This window comes from Aedes aegypti, chromosome 2 (genome assembly GCF_002204515.2).
Source record: "Aedes aegypti strain LVP_AGWG chromosome 2, AaegL5.0 Primary Assembly, whole genome shotgun sequence".
Lineage (NCBI taxonomy): Eukaryota > Metazoa > Arthropoda > Insecta > Diptera > Culicidae > Aedes > Aedes aegypti.
Genome location: NC_035108.1, coordinates 269,367,955 through 269,384,491, shown reverse-complemented (window position 1 = coordinate 269,384,491; position 16,537 = coordinate 269,367,955). Strand labels below are relative to the sequence as shown.

Here is a 16,537-nt window from a genome sequence, read left to right as displayed (position 1 = left end):
CACTCCCAATGACCAAGTGGTTTCATATAACATCTGGTTTCATCTGATCCGCAAGCCAGCTTTATACATTGAATTGCGCTCACCTTTATACACTTATCATCAGGGTTGCCGCGTCGCTCTTTAGCGAATCGATCAACTGTTTGACTGGACCTTAAAAAGTTGAATAGCTCAACTCGGATCTTCGGGTAAGAAAATGTCTCTCTCTATGTTTTAACTCGATCGGTTGTTACACGAGCTCAATTGATTTAATATTTTTATGGGATTTTGGATTGTAATACAGTTTTGTCTCGCTTTCGTCGTTCTGTATAGCGGTTCATTGATTTCAAGCTCAGAATGACAAAAAAGCACTAGATGACATAATAAAAATACAATTGAAGAAGTTTGCATTACGACCAAAGCTCAATTTATTGGGATTTTTTGCAGTTGAAAGCAAGGGTTAGATCACTGGTCCTCGGCATATCTGACCATGCGGCCATCTCAAGAATTTCAACACACGGACAACAAGATGTGTAAAGATTCATGTTTACGGCTTTAGATGGGATTACATTTATTTTGTTTGTATATGAACACAAAGACGAGCTCTGAGTTTGTCAAGACTTATCTCTGAATAAAGCTTCCTTTTCAAATTTAGAAAACTTCAACATTCTGAGAATTTTATGAAGCTCAACCAATGTTTTGAACTGGTCTTGAACTTATAATTGTTTCGACTATTAACATGAAGAGACACAGATAAATTTGTCATGATTTTAATGACCGACTTTTTGAAAATAAATAGGGTAACGTTCGTATTTTGGACCCTCTAAGGAAGTCATTTAGGGTTTTTGTATCAAATAATTATTTACACTTGGTCAATGAACATGTCAAAACGTAGAGAAAAGCTTCTTCTGTGAAATAAAATGCTCACATGGTCGTATATAGTCCAAAATACGTCGAAAGTAGTCCAATTGGTCGGTGTTCAGACAGACTGGATCAAGTGCTTTTTCATAGTTTCAGGAAAACAAACTCTAGGCATTCCAAATATCAAAATATTTGCATTATTTGCTATAATAATGGAACTTACATATTTGATGATTCGTCTGTATGAAAATAGCCTCAGAAAAATCGAAATTGATGCAGTCCTTAACGTATCTTCAGAACGCCTAAGTATCATCTTGTCTGGTCTGTCTGAACACCGACCAATTATGAAGCACTGTTTTTTACTATTTTGGACACTCCAAGACATTTTGGACCCTCAAAGTATATATTTTGGACACCGGTGTTTTTATTTATGTTTTTTTTTTTTTATTTTTATTTGTTTACATTTGAAAAATGTCTGACGTCTTCAATTTCTGCGTGTAACGCATTGTAACGGTTGTATGGATTAACTGATTGGAATAAATCAATTTTAGTGAAAATAAAGACATTTTCATTCAACAAACATTTGATACAAAGTGTGAAACAATCTTATCTTTGGGTGATGGACCTGATGTAGTGGTTAGTACACACGCTTCTCACGCCGAGGACCTGGGATCGAATCCTATCCCCGAGATAGCCACTAAAAATTAAGTTTCTTCGGAAGGGAAGTAAAGCCGTTGGTCCCGAGAAGAACTAGCCCAGTGCTCGTCACGTTAATAAAGATAGAAAAAAATGCGAATTGAGCCTATAGTCGCACTAGTGTGTTTTACGGCCGTTTTGCTATAAACCTTATCAAAACATTTTTTGACATGGAGGTCAGGAGCAATTTATCTAAGTTCCATTGATTTACAGCTTGATTTTGTTCAAAAAATGATCGAAATAATTAGTTTTGCTTAAAATTTGAGCTCCCTTGCGCCTATCGTAAACCTATTGTTCCTAGTAGCACTACTGAGAGAAACTATTTTTTATTTTACGAAATAATTGATGAATTAAAAACTTCACATCAAACGAAAGCTTTTGATCTACACTTTGTAGGAAAAATATAAAAGTTTTGTAAAAATACGGTTTTGATAGATATTTTGCCAACGCCGTGATGCTAGTGCTACTATAGGAACAGAAATTAGAAATAGTGCTACTATAGGCACATGTATTCCTATAGTGGCTCACGAAATAATAAATACAAACATTTGAGTTTTCGTAGTTTTCATATTTTTCCCACAAAACCAAGGTAAAAAGCTATCAAATGATGTAAAAATAATGACGCTAGCGTTATTTTTCGATTTTATGCGAATTTTTGTTCTTAGCTATGCGGCTATTGGTACATCAACCCTAGTAACTCAATCTGGTTGCAAAAGAATCTAATTTGTAAAGATAACTAGTCTTTTGACATATATTGGTTTTCCATTAACTAGAATTTCAAATTTGTCTAATTCTAATTGAAACTGAGAAATCCGCCTGAGCTGAATGTAAAACGATAATTTTGAAACATGCGTGACCAGAGCGAGCGTTACGTGAAAAAATTGAGCTGTGTAAATTTGAGATTTTTCCACCACTGATTGTCCCATTTTCTATGGTATTTCAAGACAGGGGCAGTGTATGCGTGTGATACAGATAAGATACATTTAAGAAGGACGATAGAATGGATTCCAGCAGGACCAGAGTTTACAGGAACATTGATAGAATGTTAGGATTGGAATAATCTTTATTACATCAAATATACTTTCTCAATTTTGAGGTGAAAATGTATTGATTCTCCACTCTACAGAGGTAACAATAAATAATAATTTGCTCAGAAAAAATATATTACATTTAAACAACACATGGAAATCATTAGATGATCATGTTACATTCATTGGACAAAAAATGTGTAATGTTTAGAAATGTTCATGTGAAATTTTAACTTATGTCGTTGCCTGGAGGTTTCAATAGAATATTCTTAGAATTCAGTTAAACCTTAGTCATGTCTGTGCAAATTTCATGACGAAATCCTTCAAATATGCCTAGAGAATTTCTATATAAATAATTGGTTGAAACCTTTGAAATTTGATTTTTTTTTTCTAGATTTCCACTTTAATCATTGGTGGAATTCACTCAAAATTATCAGCAGGATTTCTCGATTTTATTACCTACCTGCCCTGCAGTAGTGATCTTTGATTGATTTCTGGAAAAAATCCTAACAGATACCTGAAAAGCTCCTTGGAGCGTTCCTGGAAGATATTTTACCGAATTCTACCAATGGTCCAGTGGTTTGCTAACAATATTATCTGGAAATTGTTTTGCAAGATTTCTGGTGAAATTCTTGGAAGACACCTGAAAAACTCTTTCAAATCTTGAAAAATCTTTTATGAGATTAATCCTTTAGCGAACTCTGGGTTTTCATTTTCAATAACTTCAAAAACTTTTTTAATTTTTATAAGATTTGGGTAGGATTTTTGTTTTGGGTGTTCCTCAACGGACTCTTAAAAAGATACTTGTGATAAAATTTAAAAACAATCGCAGCTTCAAAAAGTGTACTGAAACTAAATTGAAATTGGAAATATAGTTAAATAAGCATATACTTTCTTAAATCATCATTGAATTTGTTATTCTTTCAAGAAAATATTGATAATAAATTTGCAATGCTTATTGAAAACAATATGTACTATGTTCAGTATTGGAATGTTGATTTATGCAAAACAAACAATCTGGCAATCATGCTGATGAAAACTTATTTTGCAGGTTATGCTAGTGTTCGACAAATGTTACCCACTTATCCAGGATTTAGGCGTTGCATAATCTTTTGACTGGGCTCGAACGTTTAATAAACAAATATTTTAATGAAAATTACTGACATACAGTAAAAAAGTTCACTTTATACTGAGTAGATTTTCAAAAATGAGTCGAAATAATGTGAAAATTCAAAATATGATACAAAACAGCATTAGTGAACACACATTGCCTTCCCGGTTCGCGATTTTAGGAAAAAAGAGCGAAAATTCGAAAATCGAATATTTCTGAAATTACCCTCTCCAGGGTGGCCACCGAACCGGGAAAAACGGGAAAAGCGGGAAAAAGACGGGAATTTGAATCCACCGGGAAAAAGACGGGAAAAACCGGGAATTTGAGACGATCACCGGGAAAATCGTTTTGAACGAACATCTTCAAGCTGTAATCTACAAACCAACCTCCAAAATAAGTTATAGAAAGTGGTTATGTTTAATGATATTTCCATGTGGCATCCGCAATTTTGAACCAATTGCCTTCAAACATAAATGATTTAATTTCTACTATGCTACACCATATTCCTTAAAAATGTTTCACTCTTTTCTATATTAGCAATGTTTCGAAACATTTTTTTTTAATTTTGTCCTGGAACTGTCAGACCTAATATTCTTTGAACTTTTCTCTAACTTTGCTTACTCACGTTGTGAATCGAAGTTTAATTACTTATTCCAGATTGGTTTAGCATTCTTCTGTAATTGCTCAATACCACAACTTATCTGGAAAACAAGCCCATTTATAAATGCATTTAATATGTCACTAGTGATCTAATCGACAAAGTTATGAAGAAGGTCTCATTTACGATTTTAATAACGATCAAACTGTTCTTCTTCTTCTTTCTGGCGTTACGTCCCAACTGGGACAAAGCCTGCTTCTCAGATTAGTGTTCTTATAAGCACTTCCACAATTATTAACCGAGAGCTTTCTTTGCCGATTGACCATTTTTGCATGTGTATATCGTGTGGCAGGTACGAAGATACTCTATGCCCTGGGAATCGAGAAAATTTCTTTTACGAAAAGATGCTCGACCAGCGGGATTCGAACCCATGACCCTCAGCATGGTCATGCTGAATAGCTGCGCGTTTACCGCTACGGCTATCTGGGCCCCATCAAACTGTTACAGCTCGTATAAAATGTGTAGAATATTCATACAAAAAGCATTACGAGAGAGTGTGTGGATGTCAAAACTGATAATTTTCGGTGTTATTAAAATTGTGAGTGAGCCCTAAGTAAGTGCTTCTACATGTGTGGCCTTGTTGTTTCATCCATACCTTTAACTTATTGGCTTTAGAGAGCTCTTTATTTTTATGAAGAAAATTCAGAAGATTAAGAATTGAAATAGGCCTCTTTCATCACTAATTGGGCATCTTGGCACCTGGCACCTGGGGCTTTTGTCGGCCAAATATCTGAAATTCAGCATTAAGATGCACTTAGGATGATTGTAAGCCAAAGCCAAACCTCGAAATTTCAAGAGCACGAGTCTTTAGAACCAAACAGTTCTCCGAGCTGAAATTGTGATCGTTTTATCATAACCAGAATGCAACCAATCCACCAAATCTTCACCGCGAACGGTTGTTTGATTCTGATCTTAAAACTTGATCTTGTCAATTCGAAGTTTGGCTTAAAGGGCATATTGTTTGTAAATATGGGTCAAATATCATTCAAATTAAATCCCTGTCATGTCATGAGTAGGATCTGTTTTATTAGCACAATATATGCCACAGCTCTTTCCCATGATAGATAGCTCCAGAGCTCCATCAATTTTGGATGAATGCAAGACAAATCGATTCACATGAATACTATAGCCATAGTTTTCAGAATAAGATTCCATATAGGTTAGAACAATCTAATAGTCAACTTATTGTTCCAATAGTGAAACTATTGATAAATAATCAAATTACTGTGGAAAAAAAAACAACTGGTGAATGTTGAACCAATTTAAAAAAAAAAAAAAAAAAAGCTGCAGTACTTATCATAGAAACGATATTTGATATAGAAAAAATCAATTAAAGTCGTTGGAAAGAATGAATTAAAAACCGGGAAAATTATGTAAAACATACCGGGAAAACCGGGAAAAAAGCGGGAATTTCAAAATCGAAATTCGGTGGCCACCCTGCCTCTCTGTCATGAAAGTAACAGATGCCGCTTGCGGACGTTTTCGAACGTATGTATAATCCTAGTAATTGAGCAACCTGAAGATAATGCCTTACCGAACCATCTAGTCATGGAAATCACCCGTAAATAAGTTTACTTCTTTTATTTCACTGGACAAAAAAAAAAACAACCCACCTCTAAAGTGTCGCCATAATTGGGTCCTCATACACTATTTGTATCAGTTATCGCCTTAGTGGACATGATATGATTTACAACTTAGAACATGACATAACATGATGTACAACTTAGAACGGTAAATTCATTTGCTCATCAGCTAAATTTGTTCATTTGTTCTCACTGAGCACCAGCCATTCGGTATGGTTGTCCTTTATCAAACTGCTACAAAGGAGACATTCAATGCGTGATGGAATATTTCGAAATGTTTGTTTTTCTAAGAGTATTGCACGAAATTTCTCATCAAAGCCTAATAATCATCAGACACAAATATTTTTAAGAAAACCACCAATTGAACTTTAACACTTTACTTCACTTTTGCAAAATAAAAAATAAAATACTAAAAATCACTAGTAAGGCGAGCAAATACCTTTAAAATCTAATATGTTGCTTATCTTGACAGATAGGCCTATTTCCTATGTGACTCATCATGCTTCTTCAGTGTCGAGTGCTTGTAAGAAGTCTGAAAAAGTCTGTAAGTCGCATACGAAATAGGCCTGTCAAGATAAGCAACATATTAGAGTTTAAAAAGATATTTGCTCGCCTTACTAGTGATTTGTAGTATTAGTATTAGGTTTTAAAAAAACGTTTCACTTTTGGGTAGTGTTCAACTATTAGTGAACTACTCTAATGACCGTAAGGACGTGACCTGCGTCGTTACTGACTTTATAATGTTTGAAGCCCTCGAAAGTGTCATGGACCTGGAACTGAGTATGGTATGCTAATATCTACTTTTGTGGATTATTTGATCAATTTCGATTATTGTGGTCAATCGTATAGTGGGAACTTCAAATAGTGCCGGTCATCAGGCTAATACTCATCATGCTCATTATAACGTTTTAGTCGGAAACACAAGTTGTTCGATGAAAACATCGTTTCATGCAATTTCATTTAAACACGGGGAAAATGAAAAATCCATTTTTGATTTTTTTTTAATTATTTGTGATCATGCTTAGTCAAAATCTAATCGCCAAAAAATCTTCTCTTTCAATCTTCCCCAGTTCCGAAGATGCCAGCAGATCGTCAACGTCGGAGATTACAGAGCCACGAAGCAGAAACAGCCGGAAGCGGAAATACACTTCGGACGATGCGGTAAGTCCATGCGCTAACTTACATCTTTTACAAACAACGAGACGTGCACATTTCCATTCAACCGAATATACAAGAAAGAAGCCGTTACACCGCAACAGTATATCCTTACGACGGGTCCTTGCTTGCGCGATTCCTTCAGCGCCGACAGAAGGACGAGCGCATCGCAAGGAAGAAGGAAACAGTTTGGATGTCCAACCGAAATGTGCAGATGTTGCGCTAGTTAAATAACTAGGCTCATCAACATTTCCCAGTTTTTGCAGCGGGGTGAATAATTTTGAAGACGTTGCGACGTGCCAACCACATGGAATAATTTACCCTTAGCGCACATCGTTATTTCGATCAAGTATGGGTATTTGTATTAGATTGGATTGGCTGTAATCGGTAGTGGTGTTGAAATTTACAATTCGATGATCTTGCGAATCGATGTACTTGAACTACCTTGTTGTGTCTGCGTAAACTTTGGCTATTTAAGCTACCTAATCAAAGATAGTGTCCCTGACATAGATTTTAAGGGGGCACGAGGTGATGTGCGAGTTGTCAAGCCTCATTCAAAGGCCTATCTATCAAGAATGATTGTTTGATTTGGAAAAGATAACGAATTCAAGCACATCAGAACATCGAAGGTGTTCAGTCCGGAAGTTGATGTTGGATCACTTCAACCTGCATGTAAATCCTAGATTTGTTTGCTGTTCCCATGTCTATCTGGATTGAAGCCGGTGAATCGGATCATTGTAGATGTGGCAGCGTCACACAGCTGAATTTTGGCGCTCTTTGCCGTGGCGTTTAGAGATTGCCTCCTTCGTTGAATATGGTACCAACTCTGTATCAGCAATAGGGAGGAAGAGGTTAATGGTTTATGACGAGGCTTTCCCTCCAGATTTTTTTTCTCCCGTTGCTTTACTCAATCTTTCTCCCTGTGCTGCTGCAGTATATTTTGCCTTCGACAATTTTAAAAGGCTAACAGCAGGCAAAAAGTAGTGCCGCTGAAAGGAGCACGAATTCGTAGGAGAAGAGGTCAAAATTACCAGGCGACGTACGAGGTTTCTTCAGCTCAGCAGGGAGTTTAAAACATAATGGAACGATGAAGGCACCATCAGAACTTCGGGACGAACGAGGAGCCAAAATAAAAACGCCGAGAAGGCTCGTTTCGTTGGATTTTATGAAGAAGATCAGGAACCGGTATTTTGGATAGCCGTTCATGTAAAGGTATTTTATTGTCTAAAAGTAAAGCTTGATGGAAACCGCGCTGAAAGTTCGATTTGCTTTCAACAGGAAGCCAGTAGTAAAGTATATACCTACATAACATATAGGATTTTCTTAAGCTGCCTTTTTGTTTAATAATCCGCAAATGTGTTTAAAAATACATAAATGTAGCAAACCCTTGAATGTAACAAATGTATTGCTTGATTATTTTACTCAAGCTTCTTCTGATCAGGTTTAATTCGACTAGATTGTATGTTGACCTTGAATCTGATTGCGCAGTATCTCTGTTGCATTTGAATATGCTTCATTCTGGCTTTTATTGACAGTTTTCATTGAATTTAGGCTTTCTAACTTTGAAATAGTTTGAATAAATTTCAAAACTAATGCCTCAAAGGGCCAACATCCAATTTCTTTTAATTTATTCTCAATTCTAAAACAAAACACAAGGCACGCGTCGCCAACACCTCCCCCTCAAAAAAGCACATTCCTCGCCACCATATACTCCTTTCACCCAGTAAAAAACCCGTCCGATTCAAATTATTATGTAAAGGGGTCGTTGAATTTGGGTGGCTTGTCTGGCAGTTCCAATTCTGAAGTTCTGGCGGTGTGTGTTGTTTTATTCGCTGATGCCTATCGCACTTTACCATCGGCATCCTGTCCGCCGATCGTTCCCTTCGTCGTCGTCATTTTCAGTTTTATTATTTACCTTATTCTTTGCATATTTAGGTATTACTCGAGTTGCGTGCGCACCCATACAGAAGTCGCATCCTGGACTAGCTCCAGAGGCACTTTGCGCCCGAGGAACGGGTCTATGTACGGGTTTTTAAATTTCATTAAAAAATGAAAAACGACGAACAAATTGACTTGCTGCTGTCGTTGTTGCGTTTACTTTGGAAGGATATTACCAGGGTGCAAGCTAGGCCATACTGGCACAATATTTTATTTGTTTTTGTGCATTGCATGCTTCCTTTATAGTCATTTGCCTAAATGCTCTCATATAAGTGTAGCTGGCTCGAATGCGCTGCATCGGAATGAATGAGGGTTCCCGTTGCGCGAAAGTATCGGCTATGCTATGTACTGCTATGACGCATGGAAGCGCACAAGCGCGGCATATGTGACTAGTATTGGACTACCGAGGGAGAAAGCTGAAGTTGGCGCGAACCTTGAGGCGTTCCGCAGGAGTTTCCCGCCAAAAAGTGGTGCTCTAGTAGAGCTGGGTAGATAGCTGCCAGGGGTTGTCGTTTGGCAGTTGAGTGTTTAGAATGTGAATTATGCCTCTGATGGTTTCTTAGCTTTCTTCTAGAAATTAGGATTTTCAATTTAATTTCTGTTATCGATTTGATGTGATGTGAAATTTCGCAGTGGAATTTGTAGAATCTTTAACGCATTCCTAAAAAAATCAATAGTGTTCCATATTCTAAGCATTCGAGGTTTATTTGCCAGTTCCTGTAAATTCCTAGGGAATCTCGGAGGTTTCTAACAGAGCCGTTAGAGTTACCATGCGAAATATTGGACTATGAGCGTGATCTCAGCAGAATCTAGGAGTCCCTAGCGGTATCTGCAAGATTCCAATTCAGCTCCGGAGAATCTTCAATAATATATTAAGGGGTTACAGCGGAATTAACAATTCTGAATATTTATAGCAGGTTCTTGGAGTTTACTAAAAGGAACTTCATAACATCGATGCGTCCCTATTCCTCAGTCATCTTAGATATTGTTTGCCGATTATAAGTGCAACCCTAGCAGACTCCTAAGGTTACTAGCAGAATTCTGTGGATTGCTAGCAAAAACCTTGGCTATATCAGCGTGTTCTTGATAGTTTGATGATGTGCCTTGAGCAATCTAAGCTGAATCTGGAAATTCGTAGCGGTTTTTCTGGCTTGCCTAGCGGAATCCTGAGAATATCAAGCAATTCGGATTGATCCCAACTCAATTATTGACGTATTAATGTTTGAAATGAAAATTACTGCCGATTTAAGGCGTGATCCTAGCAAAATCTACAGTGTAGATTCTACACACTAAATCTATTTAGCTACATTTTTCTGAAATTTATCGAGCTGAAGTTTTCAGCATACCAAATTGTTGAAAATCAGTATAAAATTGCTGAAATTCAGCTAATCGATGCTGCTGACAATAAGGCATAAGCAAAGCAAAATATTGTAGGGATTCTCGGGCGAATCCAGAGGATTTGTATGTAAACCTTGGGGTTACTAACATATACCGTCATCCTGAGGATTCCCAGTGGAATTCAGAAATTGAAATCCATGGATTCCAAGTTAACTTCTGGAGTTCCTTTTGGGATTTTAGCTGTGCCTTTTGAACGTGATCATAAAAAATCCTGCCTAGCTTCGAAAAAATAAGATCGAAAAGCCTCTCTGGATTCCTATGCGACTCCTTAACATGTTTCTAGACTTTCCTCCAGAAATTCTTCCAGGCATTTCTCCAGATATTCCTCCAGCGATTCCTAAAGGAATGCTTCAAGATATTACTGAAATTTATTTCGGAAATCTCTTCAGCAATCCGAGCCTTTTACCTCCAATAATTTCGAAAGGGGCTAATCTGACAATTCCCCCAAGGACTTTCGCAAGGTTTCCCCTATACATTTTTCCATGGGTTATCTCCAAAGACTTCTTCCGGAGATCCTTCGATGATTTGTGCAGGAGTACTTTCTGGATAGCCTAAAAAGTTTTATTCTAGAGTTTTTGATGGAATTTCAATGATTCATCCATCGTTTTTAGGACTTTCTAACCCCCCCCCCCCTTTTTTCCCCTTTCTCACGCATTTTTCAATACCAAATACGTACACTTCCACACTTCCGTTGAACCAAACGACGGAAGTCATTTTTGTATGTTCCCTTGGGGATTTTTCAGGAAAGCCTACAAAAAACTGTGTTCCTACGCTAACACCGCGGAACACGTTTTTGTCTCATGCACCAAACTGCCGCTATTGACTTAAATAAGGCTTGCTGAATCCATTGCCGTCTTCAAAAATATCATAGCACGTCTAGTTTTTGAGATAGAAAGCCCGACTCGCAGCTGCAATACGTCTTTTCACCTCGCGGGTAACATCATTATCGCATGTCACTAGTGTTCCAAGATACACAAATTCTTCCACCACTTCAAACTTTTCACCACCTAGCACCATTTCGCTATCACTAACACGTCCGGACCCACGTTGACCACCATGTACTTCGTTTTTGTGGTGTTGATCATGAGCCCGATCCTCGCTGTCTCCATTTTGAAAGGCACGAACGCCTCTTTCACTGCCCGACGACCAATCCCGATGATGTCGATATCGTCCGCAAAGCCAAGGAGCATATGAGAACGTGTGATAATGGTACCGCTTCTCTGCACACCGGCTCTCCTGATAGCACCTTCGAGCGCTATGTTAAACAGCAAGTTAGAAAGACCGTCACCCTGTTTCAATCCATCTAAGGTTACGAACGATGACGAAATCTCGTCCACCACCCGCACACTTGATTTCGATCCATCAAGTGTTGCACGAATCAGTCTAATCAGCTTCGCTGGAAAGCCATGTTCGGACATAATTTGCCACAACTCATTTCTCTTCACTGAATCGTACGCTGCTTTGAAATCTATAAACAGATGTTGAGTCTGCAAGTTAGTGTACTCCCGGAATTTATCTAGGATTTGACGCAGGGAAAACATTTGATCCGTCGTTGATCGGCCCTCTCGAAAACCAGCTTGGTATTCGTCGACAAAGGACTCCTCATATGGTCTTAATCTGTTGAACAGAATTCCAAGCATGATTTTGTACGCCGAATTCCTTAATACCTTGGCGCACCAAATAGTAGACATTTGTTCTTCCTCCCATATCCTCAAAATGATACGGTGAAGGAGTTCGTGCAGCTGCTCACTTCCGTGTTTGAGAAGTTCGGCCGGGAGCTCGTCCTTCCCAGCAGCCTTGTTGTTCTTCAGCCCATTGATAGCTTTCTTTACCTCATCTAGCGTTGGAGGTTCCACAGCCTGTCCATCGTCATCGATTTGAATCATGCTACCAGATCGACTTCCGTTATTTCCGTTCAACAATGACTCGAAGTACTCTTTCCACCTGGCGGCCACCATTGTTTTATCTGTCAGCAAGTTTCCTTCGCGGTCGTTGCACATGGCGGGAGACGGCGCTGTTTTTCTCCGCACACCATTTACGGACTCGTAAAACCGTCGGATGTTGTTCTGTTCCATAGCTTCTTGCGCCTGAGCAATTACTGCCTCTTTATGCTCCTTTTTCTTTCTGCGATGGATCCGTTTTTCGGCTGCCCTTGCTTCCTTGTACCACTCTCTGCTCTGATAGGTACCAGACACCAGCATCCGGCTTCTAGCCAAGTTCTTCTCGTTCGTCATTCTCTGGCACTCCTCCTCGAACCAACCGTGCCTTGGTCTTCGTTGAGCAGTACCTACTACTTCTCGCGCTACTGTGCTCACCGCTCCGTGGACTAACTCCCACAGATCGCTGAGGTTAACGCTTTCGTCGATTTCGCTAATCCGCTCGTCGAGCTTTTGATGGTAGTCCGCTGCTACACCATGTGCTGACCTGAGACGAGACTCGCGGAGACGGTCTTCTTTTTCTTCGATTGCTGAGTTTTTTTCTTATTCCACTCAGTGTTTACATCAATCTTGCGCAAACCGTTCAAACTCCCACATGACCATCTCACCAAAAAACTATTGCGTTTGCATCACACCGGAGCATAAACGACATTTTGAGTGAAATTTCATGCCAGCAAGCGTAGCAGACAATAGAAATAATTAATCTTCTGCTTAGATTTATCAGCAACTTTGGAAAAAAAACTGCTCCGCTGACTGAGGTTTTTAATAATAATTTACTTTTAACACAATACTTTTCACTTTTTCAGTCATAAAAACGGTGGGCTGCATTTGACGTTTCGTGAGAGGGGAATCTGGGCTGCATATGACGTTGATATTTTTCCTCTTCGCGAGTCTCTCTCAGGTGCTGACAGGCGTTGGATATTGAAACGCAACGATTATCGATTTCTAGAACTCGAAACGGTTGATAATCGCGCTCGAATTTTGCTTACAGCGAGATAGTGGTCTGAGTCGATATTAGGACCCCTGAAAGTTCTAACATCGATGACATCGGAAAAATGTCGACCGTCTACCAGAACATGGTTGATTTGGTTGCAAAGTTCGCCATTTGGGTGTTGCCAGGTGCGCTTGCGGATATCCTTGCGTGCAAAGTAGGTGCTACTGATGGCCATCCCCCTGGTGGCAGCAAAGTTCACTAAACGTAGGCCGTTGTCGTCGGTAACAGAGTGAAGGCTATCTTTACCAATGATAGGGCGGAAGAAGTCCTTTTTTTCCGACCTGCGCATTAGCGTCGCCGATGACAATTTTCACGTCGTGTTTTGGGCATTCTCCATAGGTCTTGTCGAGATATTCGTAGAACGCGTCCTTCACGTCATCGGGTTTGTCTTTAGTCGGTGCATAGATGTTGATCAGGCTGTAGTTGAAGAACTTGCCCCGAATCCTCAATACGCAGATCCGCTCGTTGATCGGCCTCCAATGCTTTTCATCTGCTTCCCGATCACTATGAAATCGACAGCTTTATCGCCACCGCTGTGGTAGATGTTGTATTTGAATGCGGTGTTAGCGACAGGGTCTACCGCTCTGAATTCACGTTCTCCAGATCTTAACCAACGCACTTCCTGAATAGCAGCCACGCACACGCCAACTTTTCGCAATTCACGAGCCAAAAGACTCACTCGTCCAGGTTCATTTAAGGTCCTGACGTTCCAGGTACCGAGTTTCCAATCATAGTCCTTATTTCGTTGCCAGGTCGGTTGCCGAAAATAACGTTCGTTTCTTCTTCTTTTTCCATTTTTCGTGGTGGATAATGAATTCGGTATGCTACCTTACCGGGGTCGCGCTACCTACATCACGTTGATGGGACTGCCATCTTAGGTGTAGCTGACGTGATACAGCGTTCCATACTCTGCCGCTGGATGCCAGAACAGACGCTGTTTGAGCCGCACCTCCTGGTGTACAGACGCTCAGAACGTACCTCCTCATTCTAGCTGATGTCAGAAGGACAACAGTGCCCAGGCTGCACTACCAGCTAAGTACGCAACCCTTAGCTGGCGGTCTTTGTCATCATTTGACCCGTGGAAGCGCGAGGTAGGAACTTGTGAGGACCAGAGCTGTGTTGGTCGCTCCTTCCTGATTGTCGGAGAGTCGACAGCCCACTACCAATCTAAAAAATTTAGAATTTGCAAACTTTTATCTCGTTCACTCCAGGCATACCTTTTCATATGAACTCACATTGCTAGCTAAACGGAATCTGTTTAATTTTCAGAAATTATAAATTTATACAGTTCCATACTAACAAAAGTTTAAGCAAAGTAAATTTGTAAAATTTAGCCGCTGGCAATTTAAATCGACATTTGTTTTTTTTTATTTTGTCTTTATTAACGAGATTTTTAACCTTTGGTTAGTTCATCTCGGGAACAACGACTTTACTTCCCTTCCGAAGGAAGCCGTCACTATAACTTTTAACCTTTGGGCTGTCGCGCTGTTGTACTTTGTTCAACAGTTGTGATTTATATGCTATCATTTTGCAACAAAGATATTTATCGAAACCAAACCAAAATGTATTCCTCAATAATCTTCTTAAGAACAATACTCGACAGTTTTTATTTAAAGTATGGCCCTTTATAATACGGTAAAATCAACAAATGTACATGGAAGTCGCATAATAATGAACGCACTATATACGGTTCAAGTTAACTACAACTTGAAATCGATATATCTCAAAATCCAAATAATTTCGAAACATGGGGTCTTCGGTAAAGTTGTTCTGGAAGTGGAGCGCTATCTGATGGTACCTCATCTAGTTCGGAATTTGACCGCTAGGTGGCACTAGTGGGCATGGAAGTTTTACTTTTGTTTTGCAGATATTTCAGGATCTTGACCATTTAGAAGGATGTCCTCTTCGGCTAAGTTGTTTAGTAAGTTAAGGACTATCATTGTTCGAGCTAGTTGATTCAAAAATTTTGCCACTAGGCGGCGCTAGTGAGCATGATTTTTTTGTTTGCAAATATCTCAGGAGCCTGGCCATTTAGAAAGATAGTGTCTTCGGCAAAGTAGTTCAGTAGCTCAAGGGCTATCATTATTTGAACCAAAAAAAATAGGCCACGTCGCTAGTGAGCATGAAATTTTTGTTTTGCGGATACTGCAGGGTCTTGACTTTTTAGACAGGCACCTTCGGCAAAGTTGTTCAGGGTAGCTCAGGGACTATCATTATTTTACAAACTTTAAGGATTAAACAAAGAAAGAATTTAGGCTACTGAACAACTCTGCCGAAGATGCCATCTTTCTATCTCAGGCTCCTGAGATATTTGCAAGATAAATGTTTTATGCTCACTAGTTCCTCCTGGTGGCAACATTTTGAATCAACTAGCTCAAACAATGATATTCCTGGAGTTACCGAACAACTTTGCCGAAGACGCCATCTTTCTAAGTGGTCAGGATCCTGAGATCTGCGAAACAAAAGTTTCATGCTCACTAGCGCCGCCTAGTGGCCAAATCCAGAATTTCTTGGCTAAAATAATGATAGCCCTTTTGCTTTTTTGTTTCACTCAATCGCTACCGGCGTTGCATCCGAGTTGAGTGGCTCAAGTACATTAGGGGGGTTAGGGCAGTTCTCTAGGTTTTTTGGTCCATAATAATAGATGATAGAGGAAATTTCTAGACATCCTGGAAAAAAAGGCTTAGGAGATAAGATTTAGAGGGCCAAGATAACAGTGCGGTAAACGCGTAAACAAGATTCACGACGTGATTCGACGAATAACTCTAAAGAAGAACCGATTCCCTGCATTTATAGGTTATCATAAATATGTGCATTATGAAAAATGACCCTTGCTTTACAAAAGATATGGTGTTATCCTAAATGTCCGTTATACCAAATCACGTTAATGTTTCGAATACATATTATGAAAAGAACTAAACCAAGTGTCGATTGGATTTAGATATTTATGTTTTATAGAAGGGTACATTGATTGACAAACAATTGCCGGCATTTAATTGTTGGTTGTGCAGTTGGTATTGTGCATACAATTTGCCTTTTCCCAGCAAGACGAACACGACCACATTGTGAATCGAAATGCTCCTTCAATCATGCACCAGTTAATAATGACGATCGTATGTTTGCATCCTACGTCGTTACAATCCTAGACAGCTGCCCTTTTTTGACTCGCTCCCGTCGTCGTTCTTACAAAAGTGCTCCTCAA

General features: G+C 39.2%; 1 protein-coding gene across 3 annotated transcripts in view; it reads left to right on the top strand.

Moving 5' to 3' along the window:
* Window positions 1-16,537, top strand: part of LOC5571432 (G1/S-specific cyclin-E) — a 31,009-nt gene that overhangs the window by 10,337 nt on the left and 4,135 nt on the right. For all 3 annotated transcript variants that reach the window (XM_001659634.2, XM_021845052.1, XM_021845051.1), the window contains exon 3: window positions 6,984-7,074. In XM_001659634.2, coding sequence (XP_001659684.1) covers window positions 6,984-7,074 — 91 coding nt within the window. The remainder of the gene's footprint in view (window positions 1-6,983; window positions 7,075-16,537) is intronic.